At 42.3% G+C, this 15,697-nt stretch overlaps 2 protein-coding genes across 2 annotated transcripts; one reads left to right on the top strand and one right to left on the bottom strand.

Annotated features, from left to right (window-relative positions):
* Positions 1-217: 217 nt before the first annotated feature.
* Positions 218-5,420, top strand: LOC119317045. Its single transcript, XM_037591437.1, has 4 exons — positions 218-374; positions 2,913-3,203; positions 3,756-3,992; positions 4,742-5,420. Exons 2-4 carry the CDS (start codon positions 2,955-2,957, stop codon positions 5,015-5,017), a joined length of 762 nt encoding a protein of 253 aa, XP_037447334.1. The 5' UTR covers positions 218-374; positions 2,913-2,954; the 3' UTR covers positions 5,018-5,420.
* Positions 5,421-5,958: 538 nt separating this feature from the next.
* LOC119317046 (eukaryotic translation initiation factor 2A-like) lies at positions 5,959-12,737 on the bottom strand. The gene is made up of 13 exons (XM_037591438.1): positions 12,587-12,737; positions 12,147-12,504; positions 10,670-10,856; positions 10,331-10,565; positions 10,185-10,253; positions 9,998-10,099; positions 8,918-8,958; positions 8,557-8,690; positions 8,414-8,477; positions 8,185-8,281; positions 8,008-8,108; positions 6,404-6,429; positions 5,959-6,312 (listed from the first exon to the last, which is right to left on the bottom strand). The coding sequence occupies exons 1-13, from the start codon at positions 12,618-12,620 to the stop codon at positions 6,216-6,218; spliced, it is 1,545 nt and encodes a 514-aa protein (XP_037447335.1). The 5' UTR covers positions 12,621-12,737; the 3' UTR covers positions 5,959-6,215.
* Positions 12,738-15,697: the final 2,960 nt, after the last annotated feature.

Genomic DNA, 15,697 nt, shown 5'->3' on the forward strand with positions numbered 1-15,697 from the left:
CAAAATACCCCGAAAATAATACAGAATAAATCCGGTTTAAAAAAAGGGGAAGACCCCGATTCAGGAAACAGGACCGAGCAGCTACGCGGAGAGGGGAGCCCACCCGTTTCTGTGGGCTCCGATCAACTCTTTCACTGCGCGGCGCTGGGATACTCTCAAAAAATAAAAACTTCCCGACCCGAGTGTTCAAAAAAAAAAAAAAACTGCCGGAGCCGAACCGAGTACGAGGACCCCAATCCAAATCGCCTCTTTCCCTTCCTCCTTCCTTCTTCCCCGTCCCATCTTCTCGTTCCCCCTTCGTACGCGGAAACCCCGCCTCGCCTCCACCCACCGCCGGGGTCCAGCCTTCCGCTTCCGCCGCCGTGGTGCTCGAGGTAAGCGACCGTGACGCCTGCTCCGCCGCCCCCGTTTTCCTCCCGCGTATTCACATGATCCGAGACCCTCGCCTTCGGCGTTCGCGTGCTCCCGTGCGCTCGTCTCCGTTTGGTTTGCCCGTCTCACGGTCGTCGTGTTCGTGGCTTGTGCCTAGCGGCACCTTCCACTTTGATTAGGGTTCGTTAGGATGCTCTGGCTTGCGCTGTGGTTCACCCCCTCGGGTACCTGATCGTACAAATTGCCGCGGAGATGGGGAGAGGCGTGGTGGGCCTCTACCCTTATCTGAGCCCCTCACTGTTTCAGCATCAACAAAACATACTGTTTCTTACCGCCGATTACGACCCCCTTTCCGGCCCGCTGCGTTTCCGCATGTGATTTGTGATGACGGAGTTCCCGGAGAAGGTTCATTCTGTTGTATGGGAAGGGACGAGAGATTCCTTGTAGCTGTGTGTCCGCATATCTTTAGTCGTTCCGCGCCATCATTCCTGAGGCAGAATTTTATCCACTTAACTTGTGGTTTTCCATAAGTTGGTTTGAGCATGAGCAAGGTAGTGCATGTTTAGTTGTGGATTCCGTATTAAATTTTTGGCATTTGGCATTACGTACATCCAGATCTGAGATTGTGAGAACCACGCTAAATGTTTCCTCAAGGTGGTTATTAAACCACAAGATTGCATCTTATGCATTTGCTTTTATCTACCATCTGGAGAAGAGAAATTGTCTTGTTCAAGATTATCTGATGAAATTGAAGCCGTCAATAGATTCACAACCTCGATGTATTTCCACTTTGCTTCTTGCTAGCAAACATGCCCCTGCGTTGCAACGGGAGAATTAATATCTTAGCGACGTAGTGCAATAATAAGCATGGTCAAGACCCCTCACCCCCCATGACAACACATCCGAACGTTGTCAATCTTAAGATGATGAGCTCGGCCATCGTGCGACACACCTGTCATTGAACTGCGCTAGCGCAAGGGGATGCTTAGAGCTTTAGAAATTAATCTCGCCAAGCTCGACGTGAGTGCCGCCCTCCGTGAGCTACTCTCTGCAACCATTGGAAAGAGAGGAAGAAAAAAAAACAGAAGCATGTTTCATCCTACTACTTATTGCCTAGTCCACATGATCTTTATGACTACTATTAAATCCAGTCTGCTTTAGTAGAAAACAACTGTGTTGATATTGTGGCTAGCGTTTATGCTAGATTTTCAATCGATTAATTGGTAATAAAGCTACTCTTTTTTCTTCAACATTATGATTTCTTCATTGTCAAATCTAGCACGTGGATTTCCGTTAGAACACATGAATTAGGCTTACTTGGTGCAAATCTAGCACGTGGATTTCCATTAGTTTATTTAGTAGAAAACAACTGCGTTGATATTGTGGCTAGTGTTTATGCTAGATTTTCAACCGATTAATTGGTAATAAAGCTACACTTTTTTCTTCAACATTATGATTTCTTCATTGTCAAATCTAGCACGTGGATTTCCATTAGTACACATGAATTATGCTTGCTTGGTACAAATCTAGCATGTGGATTTCTGTTAGTTTATTTATAGGGTTTTAAATGGCCGGAGGGCCACGGAGTGGAGGAGTCCTGATTTATTATTATTAGGCCCGGCTTGGCTTAATTATCTCTGCTGTCTTTTTCCCGGTCTTCGTTGGCATAGCGTTCGCTGATTGGAGGAGCATTCTTATAGGCACCAATGCATGCGTGAGCAGGAGCATTCTCTCTGTGCATTGCATGGATAACCAATGCATTCTTTATTATTAGGTCTCTCTTTTATAGGCACATACACATGCTGTTTCTTGGTCTTGTTTCATTCTGTATTGGGCCTCTCCTTTCATAGGAACTGATGAACACGCCCGTTTCCTTCTTGGGTCTGTTTCATTCTATACTGGGTCTCTCTCTTTATATAGGCACCTGCTGTTTCATCATTGAGTCTTCTCTTCTTATAGGGAGCGTGCAGCCACCCGGTTAAGTTAAATTCCTTCGTTCCCCATGCCGGGACTCACACCTATTTTTGTTTATTCTCAAGGCGCCTCCTTAATTCTGTAGGGAAGTCCCCAACATATTTAAGTTATGAAAAATTTATGTAAAGAAGCGAGGTGGGACTATTAATTATCAAACGAACAGTCTGTTATAGCACAACCAACAACTGGCCCAGTTGGCTGTATATAGTTGTTGACGGGGAGGTTAGGTTGTGAGTTCGATCCTGGCTCGAAACACCTTTGTATCAATATACGAATTGGCCCGAAGCAGTGCTTTGCTAAATATTAATCTTTTTTATTTTATTTTGGCAAATCGTTTTTCTTGGTATTGCGGGTTGATTCTCATATAGATCAGGGATTTTTTGTAAGAAAGTGCGTGACAGACCAAGCATATCACCGCCCTTTATTAGTAGGTATAGAGTATAGATTTGAATATGTTTCCACTTGTATGATTGAACTATGGTGAATACAAGAACATGGATTGGTTTATTGCTCCTACTTCATTTATTGTTCCGTAGAAAAAACTCACGCTGTCTGTAAATCTACAGGCTTGTCTTTGGTGAATTCGGCGATTCAAGCAAAAGAAAACCATGAGCTACTTCCAAGCTACAACTTGCAAGCCTCATACTGGGCTCATTGTGGACAGACCCATAACGGGTCTTGGGAAGACCTGCAGATTACTACCTGTTCCCCAGTATTCCCTACGGTCACGTCCTCTCGGATTTCGCAAGCTTGATAAGCATATCTACCCACGCCTTGTTCTTGTTGCTGCTAGCCATCCTAGGCTTACTCCTGTATGCGCCTCAAGTGGAAAAGGGAACCCTGAGATTGACAATGATGTAAGCATATTCCGTGTTTCTATGCTGGATTATGCATGATGAGAGTATGTGTCTAAACCCATAAAATAGTCATGAATGCTATTGTTCTTTTCTCAAAGCGAACTAACATATCTGTCATTATTTGTTTCAACCTTGCTCCACCTTCTCCCAAAACATGCTTATGGCATGCTCCTGAAACTAAGATATTTAACTCATGTAATCTTGGTTGGTCGAAAGGCTATTTTTGCTTGTGTCTGATATTTCTCTGTTTTGACAAAAAAACTGATGATTGCTTATTTGATCAGAATAGAGCCTATGTGGGACCATCCAAGTTATTGTAACAGACACAGTTTTGTATTCATATTCAAACAATATTCTGGGTTTCTAATTAGGTGCATGGTCTGGCTTGGTCATAGAAGTAAACATTAGCTGTATGGGGCACTAGAGTTCTATATTCTCAATTTATGCACCGTATGATTTGTGCTGGAAAGGTGCATGTACATACATTTGATTTGGTTTCTATTAGGAGTGTGGCAGGACAGTCTGCTTAACTTGTTTGTTGCCTTGTTACAGCCCTTTATGGATCATTTGAAGAAGGCCATGGCTGATGCAAAAAAGCCACGACCCATACAAGATGCGCTGAAAGAGAAATTCACCAAGCTGAGAGAACAAGCATCTGGTGGAGGTGGAGGGAATGGAAACAGGCGTGGAGGCAATGGTGGTTCCGGTGGCCCAGAAGATGAATCATTCAAGGAATCATTGGATGAAGTAGTCCAAGTTATCTTAGCAACTGTTGCTTTTATACTTGTGGTAACTATCACTGCTTTCTTCTTGTGTTTATCCTTTCTTTCAGAATGCTATTTATTTGCATTTACCGCTCCTGATTTGTAAACTGTAGTGTAGCTCCACTTTCCAGTTATGTTATAATGATTAATGGCTATTCAGCAAATAATTAGGTTATATTTTAGGAAATTTCTTGTTATATAGTTAGTTTTTAGTACAATAACTGTGCCATCTAGCATTTTCCTTGTGATTAGAACCAGCATCGGATCATTTGTACCAAAATAGTTTTCTATGAGTATGTTTTAGTCATCAAGCGCTGTATGTTGACAGATAGTTTATTGCTGGTCGCTGTTTGGTTCGTGTTGTATTGAAAGATTTTAGTTCATTGCCAGTCGCCTGCTTGGTTCAGGTTGAAATATTTTAGTTCATTGCATGTCGCTTGCTTGGTTCGGGTTGTAATGAAAGATTTTAGTTCATTGCTGGTCGCTGTTTGGTTCGGGTTGTATTGAAAGATTTTAGTTCATTGCTGGTTGCTTACTTGGTTCGGGTTGTATTGAAGATTGTGTGTTAGTTATGTACTGCGTACCATGTGCTTATGAAGTAAGTTTCTTGTGTATGAATAGGTTGCATCCTCCACATGCAATATGGGAATAACAAGTGACCTTTATACCTGTACAAAGTCTCATAGTTGTGTATTTGTGCTTAGCTTGATCCTTAACATTAAGCACTCGTGACTTTAATCTAAATCACTTGTATTTTTGTGTGATGGTGTGCAGTACATCCATATTATCAGAGGGGAGGAGCTGTACCGTCTTGCGAGGGACTACACTAGATATCTGGTTACTGGTAAGCGAACTGCCCGGCTGAAGCGCTCCATGCAACAATGGCGCAATTTCTCGGAGAAATTCATGCAAAACGAGGGCTCTCAAGAAGAGCGGTACGAAAGGCCAGCTGCTACGGAACCCATGTGGTGGCAGCAGCCTCAAAAGTTTGTTCATCTTATGGAGGAGCTTTGCAGAGGGAACTGGCGTCCACATGCCCAGAAGTCTTAGTTCTGGCGTTCCACCGTCCTTTTTTGACACTTGAAAGAATATGGATGTTGTGTGGGTGAGATGGGTACTGGCTGCGTTTCTTGGCTGGAGCAAAGGTTTTACATGGATGGAGTTTCCTGACGGGGCAGATGGTGTTGTTCTTTGTTGGTTAGCGTGTATTTCTGTCTCTGGTTTGTCAAGTATTTGAATGTGGGTATAAGTTGTTGGAAATTTTGTAGTCGAAGAGACCGATTATTCCTTATTTATGATGGTTAGCCTGCTAATCAGATGTAGGTCATGGCTGGTCACCTATTTTGCGATGGATCGAAACTGTAAAAGCCATATGAGAACCAATGTGGCTAAATTGAATATTTATCTAAGCACTTGGTCCTTGGATGTCGTTGGCATCCTTTGCATTGGTTTACAATCCTCTAATACAAGAAAAGAACATGGAAGATTAGTACCACTGTGCAATGAATATCATGAACCAATGTTTCAAGACCAGTTAACGAGTTCCTGATGTAATGTATTCCATCTATCTGTTTCTCATGCTCTTGCTGCTGTGAAGTATTGCCTGAAAAGAATAGGGATGCGATGCTGTCAACGAATGTGTGTGGGTGTCCATTTAAAAAAAAATGTTTGTGGGTGTCGTCGGTCTTGCTCGCTGGGTGGCGTGTAATGTCATAGTCCAGTGATGGTCATTTCCATGCACGCAAGGCTGCGTCGACTTCTCTCTTCGTCGGAGCAGATCAAAGCTCCCAGTGGGTGCTTTATCTAGTTCTGCAAACTCCAGGGGATGAAATAGCCGGTTTCAAAGCTCAGGGGGCAATGTGATCGTTTCCTGAAACCTCAGGGCGGTTGTGTTGACTTCTTTCTGTGTCTTGTGGCGGCACTTCTCTACAGCTTAATGAATAACCAGAGCTGCTGATGTGTTTCCTAGGAGAAAAAAAAATACATGCATCTGACAAACAAAATAAAATAGCTCCACTGTTTTCTGTGATATAGTTACACAAACTGTCCGTGCGTTCGGCGCGAAAAGTCGAGTAAAATTCTATGGTCATTCTTGTGCCTCTGACTCGAGTCTCACATATTACAGTGTAACTGGAAAGCGTCATTTCTCATTCACAAGATGCATAGCCATTTCTTCTTCGGAATGAAGGAACTATTCGTCACTATGAATTTCACTCAGCAGCGAAAAATGCCAAAACAAGCCAGTGGATCAGCTGTCATCAGCGGAAGAGCCTTCCCCAGCCTTCTTCTCCTTCTGCTTCTCCCTCCGCTTCTTATTTCTCAATGCAGTTTTGCTCATCTCTCCTCTGTTTCATTTCCAAGGTTGGTGAGTTGCATAGAGCCAAAAGTGACATAAGATAAAAACAAGAAAATGCAGGCCGTGATGAAGAAACTGACCCGGTAGGAGCAAGGCCACCGAAAAGCTGCGATTCAACAAAATAATGTGGAAAGTCAGTATATGATATAAGAGCAATGAGAGCTTTCTCACCCACTTGAACTACGAACAGAGAGTGCTGCAGGTAGTATAACATACAGAGTACAAAATAATAATTAACTAAGTGTTTGGTTCCAGATTGGTAATGCAAACGCAAATCTAACGTAAATGGTATGGGCAAAGATCATATTTTGTTTGGCTACCTACGTTGTAACATTAATGAATACTAGAGTTTGGTATGTATCAGCCGAGGACGACGTAACCACCAGCTGGAAGCATGGTGTCCAGGTCCAAGCCGAGAAGGAAGGGACACAGGGAACACCAGTGTAGCACTGTAGCTTCCCTACCGCGCATGGGGAGCGAGGAAGGAGGACACATCGTTCGTGTCTTGGGGGAGATGTCGAATTGTAGCGAGGCCAACAGCTTGCAGCAGCGACGGTGGCTGCAAAGACAGCGACTGGTTGCGGCGGCGCCTGCAATGACGGGTCGTCGACGGCTGGTGGCGGTGGCACCGCGACAGCGACGCTTTAACCAGCATAAATCGCAGAGAAGAAAGCGAGGGGGGACTATAGCGGCTTTTCATTACGGATGATTTCGACCGGTAACAAATTTGTACTAGGCTTGTCTAATACCGTGTTATGGGATTACAGAGCAACCAAAACAAACAAGATCTGACGGTATCCATTAACGCTGTAATCAGGTTACGATACAAAATCATGAACCAGCAAACAGTATTGTTTCAGTGAAATGTCGTAGAATGCGTAATGTCATTGCACATGCTGGTAATCTAACCTGACGGTATCCATTAACGCTGTAATCAGGTTACGATACAAAATCATGAACCAGCAAACAGTATTATTTCAGTGAAATGTCGTAGAATGCGTAATGTCATTGCACATGCTGGTAATCTAACCTGCGGGTGCAGGCAGCAATGGTATACTCTTTTCTAGTATATTAAAAATACTCTGCAGGAATAAACAAACAAATGCCAAATGTCGACTCGTTTCTCTAGGTAATAAATGAGTTGGTGGGACATCTTCCCGCAATATATATGTGCTCTCAAAGACTAGGCTATTACTGTTTGACCACAACATTATGCACATGCAGTGTGCTGCATTGCAGGACTTCAGGAGCGACCAGAAATAGCTCAGTTCGAGAGGAAGGCGGAAACAGTTTGGGTTTTATTAACCTGGCACCTATTCATTTACTGGTACACTTAGCAAGATCGCTTTGAAGAATGGATTCATCCTAGGATGCCCATCATGATTATTCATATGATTTTTTGGCATCACATTTTTTCTGTTCTTTCGACATTCTAGTCCACATATCAAAGATCCCAATTCTTATGAGGAAGTCTGCAAAGTGTGCTCAGACAGCACCGTACCCTTCGGTATGTATAAAGTGGCAAGCGAGCAAATGAAGTCAAAATTTGATTCCCCACAAAATGTCAATATTTGATCAGCACAGGGTCAGTGATGCGTATAACAGATGTGATTCGTTCTATAGTTTGTGATAGCAAGCCCAGCATTTCAGGATAACTAGAATTTGATGTATCTCTCATATTTACCTTGTCTTGAAGCGCTGCAGTGTGCTTTGATTGAGGTGGACGGTATGCTCCTGCAGGTTTTGCTGCCTTGCTTGATGTTTGTGCCGATTTAGAACCTTGTCCTGAAACTAGACAAGTCAATAGGAGAAAATAATTTGTCCAGACTTGCTAGCATGGAGCATAAGATAATACTGGAACCTTGCTTCTTTGTTTCTTCAATTTTTAAGCCATTCAAAGATATCGTGAGCTCAGCAATGTCAACAAATCTTTCAGGAGATTCTGGTTTCCAGTCAACCTGCACAATTGAAAAGCAACAATCATGAGTGCAATGTGAGGGCTTGCATATATATTTCTTCAACACGTTACTAATTGTTTAGGACCAATGGGGTACAGATAACAGAGAAGTGGTTATATGCTGTCGACGTACCTGATACAGTTTTTCAAATTCCTTTATAAACTGCAGAGATCCAGTGTGGTCAAATATTTTTATTCTGCACCAGGAAATATAAGATAATCATGCAAGGATCCTAAACCATTTCCACTAGCATGCTAAAGCTGCAGGAAATGTACCTATTATCTATTTGAAGCCTTGGAGCTGTTGTAGCAGTCATAAAATGGCGACCATCAGGGGACCATTCACTTATGACAGACCATTCAGCCTTTGCTTTCTGTATCAACTTCTTTTCTGAATAATCCCAGAAAGCCTGGACAAAAAATACCCTGTGAGCTATGTGGCAACCACTTGAAGAAATATTAAAAGATGCCCTTTTTTGCTTTATAGTTTGTCCTAGAAATATTAAAAGATGCCCTTTTTTGCTTTATAGTTTGTCATAGGTTCTCTTAAACCACATAAGACTTCCCCAGTCAGAATGTTCACTCATTCTAACTGTTAAGGCTATTGCCTACTACAAATTTTAGCGGAATGACATACCATATCACCAGGCAAATTACCAAATCCAGCTATAACAATAACTGGTGAACAAACTTGGGTTAAGGATATCACCAAGCTAAACATGATTTTTTTCTTACACGAAAGAAATAACATTAATAATTTGCTAGACGCATATTGCTATGCTAATAACTATACTATAACAAAGGGTGTGTATGCTAAAGCGAGCATGAGCGTAGAACTCTAATTCTACGCTCCGGCCGTATCACGCGCCGTTCGGCCAGTACACACGGACCACCCACACACGCACCTAATTTTCTTAAGGTAGTAAAAATACGTGGCAGATATGGTAACTGAATTAATCGATTACGGCTACACCCACTGGTTCCTCGTCTCGCTAGAAAATTAGTACACATAGTAATGGGCCATCCGAAAAAAAGTAACAGAATTAATTACGTTACAGGCTGCACACACAAGTTCCCGCTCGTCATAGTAATAGATTAACTGTCATTACTACTACTTGCATCGGTTCAATCTGCACCATTTTTCTTTCTTAGTTGTTTGGTAGTAAAATAATTAGGTTATGTAGTAATCCGTCTATCATAGTAATAGAATCAAAACCATTACCATCTAGACCTTATTTCTAGTAAAAAAAAACGAGAATCTAGTAAATATAGTTGGATCTAGTAGTAATTCGTTGTGTCCTAACTAAATATCTTGTATAGAGCGGAAAACACTAAATAAATTATGAGCAATCAAATAAAAAAGGAAAAATGTCCATGGGCACTGAACCGGTGCATAAGCAGTAACCCAATTAATGTTGTTACTATTTCCCCCATAGATCATTACTATGTAGCTAAATTATATGGTGGGACGGAGAACGTACAGATGCATCAGTAATAAGATTAATTCTTTTACTATACTTTCTTGTGATTTTACTATCCTCCACAAGAAAAATAGGTGGTTATGCTGAGTAGGACATGTGACCCGCCCGTGCTCCTATGGGTCGGAGCGCATTATAATCGTAATGCGCTCTAGCGCACTTTAGCAACCCTATATATATACACCCACTCAAACCAGAGAACACAGCACGACTGGCTGATCAAATCATTGCAAGGATACATCGCCCTTTGGGGTTCCATCTTATCGTATTATAAGGGCCTTCACCAAGCTCATGAAGAGGATTGCATTTTTTGTTGAATATTGTTGCTTTGGCAGGCATAACTGAGTTTCAGTCAAGGAACACTTGTGCAGAAAACAGCAAGACATTAAATCTGAAATATTATGGTTCATGTAAGAGTAAGGATACATCCATAGACCACAGCAAACTCTGAACCTGAAGAAGACCACTGAACATCATGCACTGGCCCCTCCTTTTCTGCAAATTGCTGATAGAATTAGTGACCAGACTTTAAAAAATAGCCTTGTGAAGAATTTCAAAAACTAAGAACTTACTGAGAGGAACAATTCCTTCAAAGGCCCTATCAGTTGTCAAGTAGTGCAACTTGGTTTCACCGTAGTAACTCTGGTTGGTTTTATCCACATCAGCTTGGGAAACAATAAGAAGTCCAGTAGACCCCTTGTTCCAGTGAAACTGAACAGTTGAACAGCGAAAAAAGCTCCTGCGGGCAACAACTTGGTTTTGTGCATCCTTGTCACAAGAAAAGATCTGAACACTGGCTGGAACACCCTACTTACAAGAAAAAAGGAAGGAGAAAGATAGCAAAACCATTGAGTTTGTGAAATTAATTCACTGTAGAAACACTGCAAAAGTCAAAAGCAAGTAAGTCATACCTTTGCCTCTGGGACAAATCCAGCAACATGAGATCCTGGAGCACTTGCTAGCTGCAATGCAGCTATGCCTGGTAATCTTACCTTGTACACAATCCCTTTAGTGAAATCATTTGTGTCAAAGAACTGCATCTCGTTGGTCGCCATCCGACAAGCGACTGACTCGTCCGCAGAAAATTGAACCATTGGCCTATGAATTTAATCAACATGTCATGCACCAGTAAGCTTTATGCATCTCGTCACCCATTCCAAACTATGGCTAAATTAAATTAGCGGTCTTAGGTGTACAGTCCGTTTAGATTACGTAGCACCCTAGAAACAAGAGTTATGCAAATTTTGAAGCATCCAAGGCCTGACTAGTTGGAATCATTACCCCGGGTGTGAATCAATATTTGTTGAACTACACTAGGTATGGATGTCTTAGAAGTTAAAACAATAGCACCACAAATCTAGGATAGTCGTACCTATTCAGTAGTGATTTCAAACATTACAAAGGGTGATAGGAGATATTTATGTGTATATGCAGCTTTGGAACATTCATATACATCTATTGTATTTTTATCTCTATCTCTCTCTCTCTCTATATATATATATATATTATATTATATTATATTATATTATATTTACTTTTATCTACTACTTAAAAAGAATGTAAGGTTCCCGTTTCACTTTTCTTCCCACCACCCCTTCGTCCAACCTTCCCCGTATAATAATGAATCACCTTAATTTACTTACCTTGTAAACCAATTTCACTTTAATTTACTTATCAAATTTCTAATCAAAATGTAAGGCAAATCACGGGCAGAATTTGATGAACATTTATTTACAAAATCACATATTATGGGCAGGTAAATCACTAATGATCAACATATAAGGTAAATCACGGGTAGAATTTGATGAACATTTATTTACACAATCGCATATTATGGGAAGGTAAATCACAATTTAACGTACTAGAATATTTATACCGCATTGCAACACACGGGCATTGTTCTAGTACTTTAAAAAGAACGTAAGGTTCCTGTTTCACCCTCTCTTTTGTCGAACCTCTCCTTCGTCCAACCTCACTATATATGGTCTCACCTTCCCTTCTCCTGTTTGATTTTGTTCCTCCCATCTCTGATTTTTCTCCCAAATAGTAATATTCTTTGGCACGTCAACAAGTGCTTAACAATAAGATGGCAATTTTCCTCTCATATCTGATCTTTCTCCTAAATAATATTTTCTTTGGTAAGTCAACAAATTCTTACCAAATAAGTGCTTAATCTCATCTACTACTAAAATGTTTAGACTCCCGTTGCAACCCACGGGCAATTATTTAGCAATGAAATGCCTGCAATGAACTAAAGGATACAATTGCAGATGCACTTCACTCCATCATATGAAGTGTTCAGCCTCACTATTAAAAGTTGTACATGTATAATTAAGCATCCAGGTTCATGAATCATAATTTAAGCACCAAAGTTCTAGTAGCACGAACCAATTGGCCTTAGACAAGTTCTTCTGGTAGTGCTGGTAGAGCGCCGTGGCGGTGTCAACGTGCCAGACCGTGACATTTTTGACCTGCGGCGAAGACGACTTCTGGAAGGTCTGCAGGTACGAGCCAGTGGGCGAGAGCGCCGCGGAGGTGAGGCCTGGGAGGTCGAAGGACCTGATGACGGAGAGCGAGCTGCAGTCGTAGACGGTAGCCGAGGCCGAGGCCACCGTCGCGAGGAGGCGGGAGCCGTCGCTGGAGAAGGACGTGGCGCTGCACGCCGTCTTGGGGAGCCTCTGCGGCGGGCTGGAACCAGGCGGGTAGGGAGGGCCGGGCCACACCGTGAAGCCGTCGGGCTCGCGCACTGCGGTTGGCCCCCAGTCGCGCGTTACGTCAGACGGGCGCAAGATTAGGGGAAAGCACCGTGAGGGGAGGAGGCAGCGTACCTAGGATGGCGAGGGATGGCTGCTGCGATGCCATGGCCGACTGCGCGAGAAGGTCTCGGGGACCGGCGGAGAGATCAGAAGCGGAGCTGCGGTGGAGGCGGCGGCGCGGCGAGGGGACTTTGCTGGATGCGGGTGGTGCCTATGTCATGCCTTCCTCACTGACACATGGGGCTCATTAGTTTGTGGGCCTCAGTTTTTGTTAGGGCGTTGTGGGCCTTAGTTCGTAGCAACAGAAACGGAAGAAAAACGTCGGCGGGCCAATAAACAGATTGCGCTGCATTCCTGGGAAATGGGGCGGCCCATTCTGGCACGAGCGCTTTTTTTCTCTCAACAAAAAAACCGAGTTTCCCTCAAAAAACAAAGAAACGGTTTTCTTTTAAGGAGCTAAATAATTCAAATCCCTATTAGAAAACAAAAAAGCATATTTTTCAGTACAATTTCTTTGAGAGGGTTCAGTATAATTTTTAAAAAAGTTCAGTATATATTAAAAATATGGTCAACGTATATTAAAAATGTTCATCATATATTAGAAAAATCTTCAGTGTTTATTAAAAATGTTTAGTAAATATTAAAAAGATTGGTGTGTATTCAAAAAATGCTCATCATATGTTAAAGAAGTGTTCACAATGTATTAAAAAGAAAACACAGAAAGAAAACCAAACAAAAAAATATGAAACCGGAAAGAACAAACCAAAAAAAAGGCACAACAAAAAACTACAGCCAGCAAACAACAAACGCAATGGCGCGACACGAACTAGACCCGTCCTACCACACTCGCCAATGAGCGTTGGCTCCTCTAGTGGATTTGGCATCCTAGTGTGCGCGTATGTTGGGGGATGGATAGCGACCAAACACGCATCCCGCGCGGGAATGGGCCGCCCGCCCGCCCAGCTCAGCTGTTATGTGTCTTTTGTCATCGATTTTGGTGGAGTGACCCTGATCCTATAATCAATAGTTTTGTTTGAAAAGTTGATCCATCTTGAAGGTACCATACAAGTCACAGTTATCACGAGTCGAGGTGGAAATATATGTTGAACCGAATGTACACATATTCATTTGATCCGACTGTTTTTCCTCCCGATGATTGTATAGAAAAAGAAAGACCAATAGAGTTATTTTTATACTCCCTCTATCCCAAAATTCTTGTCTTAGATTTGTCTAGAGACGGATGTATCAAGTCATGTTTTAGTATTAGGCATATCCGTATCTAGACAAATCTAAGGCAAAAAATTTGGAACGGGGGGAGTATATTATTATGATAACATGCCCTGAGCTATTGAAGCAATCCACTTAGAAAGTGGGAACATGTCTACCATGCCAAAGGAACAGTTTAGTAACTTTCTTTTTCCATCTCTTGTTACTGATGTATTTCTTACCTATACAAAACATAACATAACATATGAAGTATAGAGTAATCACAGGAAACAATAGAATCAGCCAACCATGTGATTGGAGGGTGATTGTGCCACTGAAATATAGCAACAGGTTAACCTTCCAGGGATGCAAAAGAGATTTCGCTCACATGGACGTTATACTTAGGCCCAAAATAATCGGCACACTTTATTATTCATTTTTTTTGTACTATCAGTTATTCGGTTAAGAACTACAGGTATGTGTGTTGCAGTATATTGCACATCCTTCCCCTTCAGTGCTCCGAGCAGTTATCAAACGGTCTGGTTTTGTTAATTAACCAAAAAGTAGGTTAAATAAACTAAAACAATGGCTTAATATATATTTTTATTAAAACGAAAAAAAAGCCATGGCATACAAAATTACATGCTGACCATTGTGAAAGGTCTAGCTTACCTGCAGGGAGATTTCTATTCTGGGGAATATTCATGATAACGCGTTCTCATTTTACCACTTGACATGAGTGGTGAGCTATCTCAAAAACAATGAACGCGTTCTCATTTTACTTTGTCTTTTGAGCGGCAGGTCAGTTTTGCACGTAAGCAAAACAGCCCGAAGCTGCTGCTCTGCCGGGGTGCACTTTTCCTTCCATTCACAGGGACCGTTGTTCCTTTGGCTCGACAGTCTGAGACACTCCATTTCCTTGGTCGATCGAATTCAGCCGCACACAACTATCAAATGACAAAAACACTTTACATGGCTACCGTTATCCATCCAAAATCCAAGTGGTTGTTTTCCCCTTTTCGAACAAGGAAATCCAAGTGGCCTGGATAGCCATAGACAGACATCTGCAACTTGCAACTAGTTGGGATTTTCTCCAGTGTCGCCCTCTGTTCATGAATGCATTGCAGAGAGGAAACGGACCGGCCCTTCAGTGCCAGCCACAAGCCCTGATGGAACCAGCGACCCCAGAGGCAGCTCTGCTCTGATTCAGATCTCTAGCACAGTAGTAGTCTGTGAACCTGTCAGCTCAGCTAGCCTGTGTATGGGTGAATGGAGCACAGGGCTTCAGCGGTCGGCAGATCCGGCCGTAAATGCGGGCTCCTGACTCAGCACCGTACGGGACGTGCGGCTGGTGTTGCTTCTCAAATGCCGTTTCTTTTACTTCGCTAATACTGTTCGTTTGTAAGTTCTGCGGCATCATCTCTGAATTGCACAGCCGTTTTTACCACAAGGGTAAAAAAAAGCACGGCGATGGTGTGGCACCTTAGCAGCCGTGACTTTTGCCGAATTAACATATCGGGAGAAGATCCGCCCACTGGATGAAAACACTCTTGTCTGATGTGCTCACGATTATATAAAGAACTAATTCCCGAGAAAAGCGGGACCCTTTTCCATGTCTGCCCAGTTGCGGCATGAGCAAACAAACGCAAAGTTGCGGCCAAAAACTTTTCGGCTGTCATATTTGATGAAAGAAAGAAAAACGAGAGTTTTCGGCGGCTACAATAGAAGAGGGGCCCTGAATATTCATGCGAGGAGGGCCGCTTCCGGGGAGTATGAGACTATGGGAGTGACAATTGACTTTTGTACATCCGTATTATTTTTGCTTGCCTTTTTCAAAATCATAGCTAAGAACAATTCGATTCAAACACCAAGATTTTGTATAACCATAAGAGGATTAAAAAAAATCTTAACTGGATCTACTAAAGTCAAATGGAAAACTCCCCATCTCCAAGTCGACCAAAAATGCTAGTCCAAACA

Source organism: Triticum dicoccoides, chromosome 6A, assembly GCF_002162155.2.
Source record: "Triticum dicoccoides isolate Atlit2015 ecotype Zavitan chromosome 6A, WEW_v2.0, whole genome shotgun sequence".
NCBI classification, from domain to species: Eukaryota; Viridiplantae; Streptophyta; class Magnoliopsida; order Poales; family Poaceae; genus Triticum; species Triticum dicoccoides.

Excerpts from the sequence above, each read along its gene's own strand:
- LOC119317045 (XM_037591437.1), top strand. The coding sequence starts at position 2,955 with ATGAGCTACTTCCAAGCTACAACTTGCAAGCCTCATACTGGGCTCATT. Across the intron at positions 3,204-3,755 it reads ACCCTGAGATTGACAATGAT|CCCTTTATGGATCATTTGAA; the intron begins GTAAGCATATTC and ends GCCTTGTTACAG. Across the intron at positions 3,993-4,741 it reads CTGTTGCTTTTATACTTGTG|TACATCCATATTATCAGAGG; the intron begins GTAACTATCACT and ends GATGGTGTGCAG.
- LOC119317046 (XM_037591438.1), bottom strand. The coding sequence starts at position 12,620 with ATGGCATCGCAGCAGCCATCCCTCGCCATCCTAG. Across the intron at positions 8,282-8,413 it reads AATTTGAAAAACTGTATCAG|GTTGACTGGAAACCAGAATC; the intron begins GTACGTCGACAG and ends TCAATTGTGCAG. Across the intron at positions 6,313-6,403 it reads GGTGGCCTTGCTCCTACCGG|AGGAGAGATGAGCAAAACTG; the intron begins GTCAGTTTCTTC and ends GAAATGAAACAG.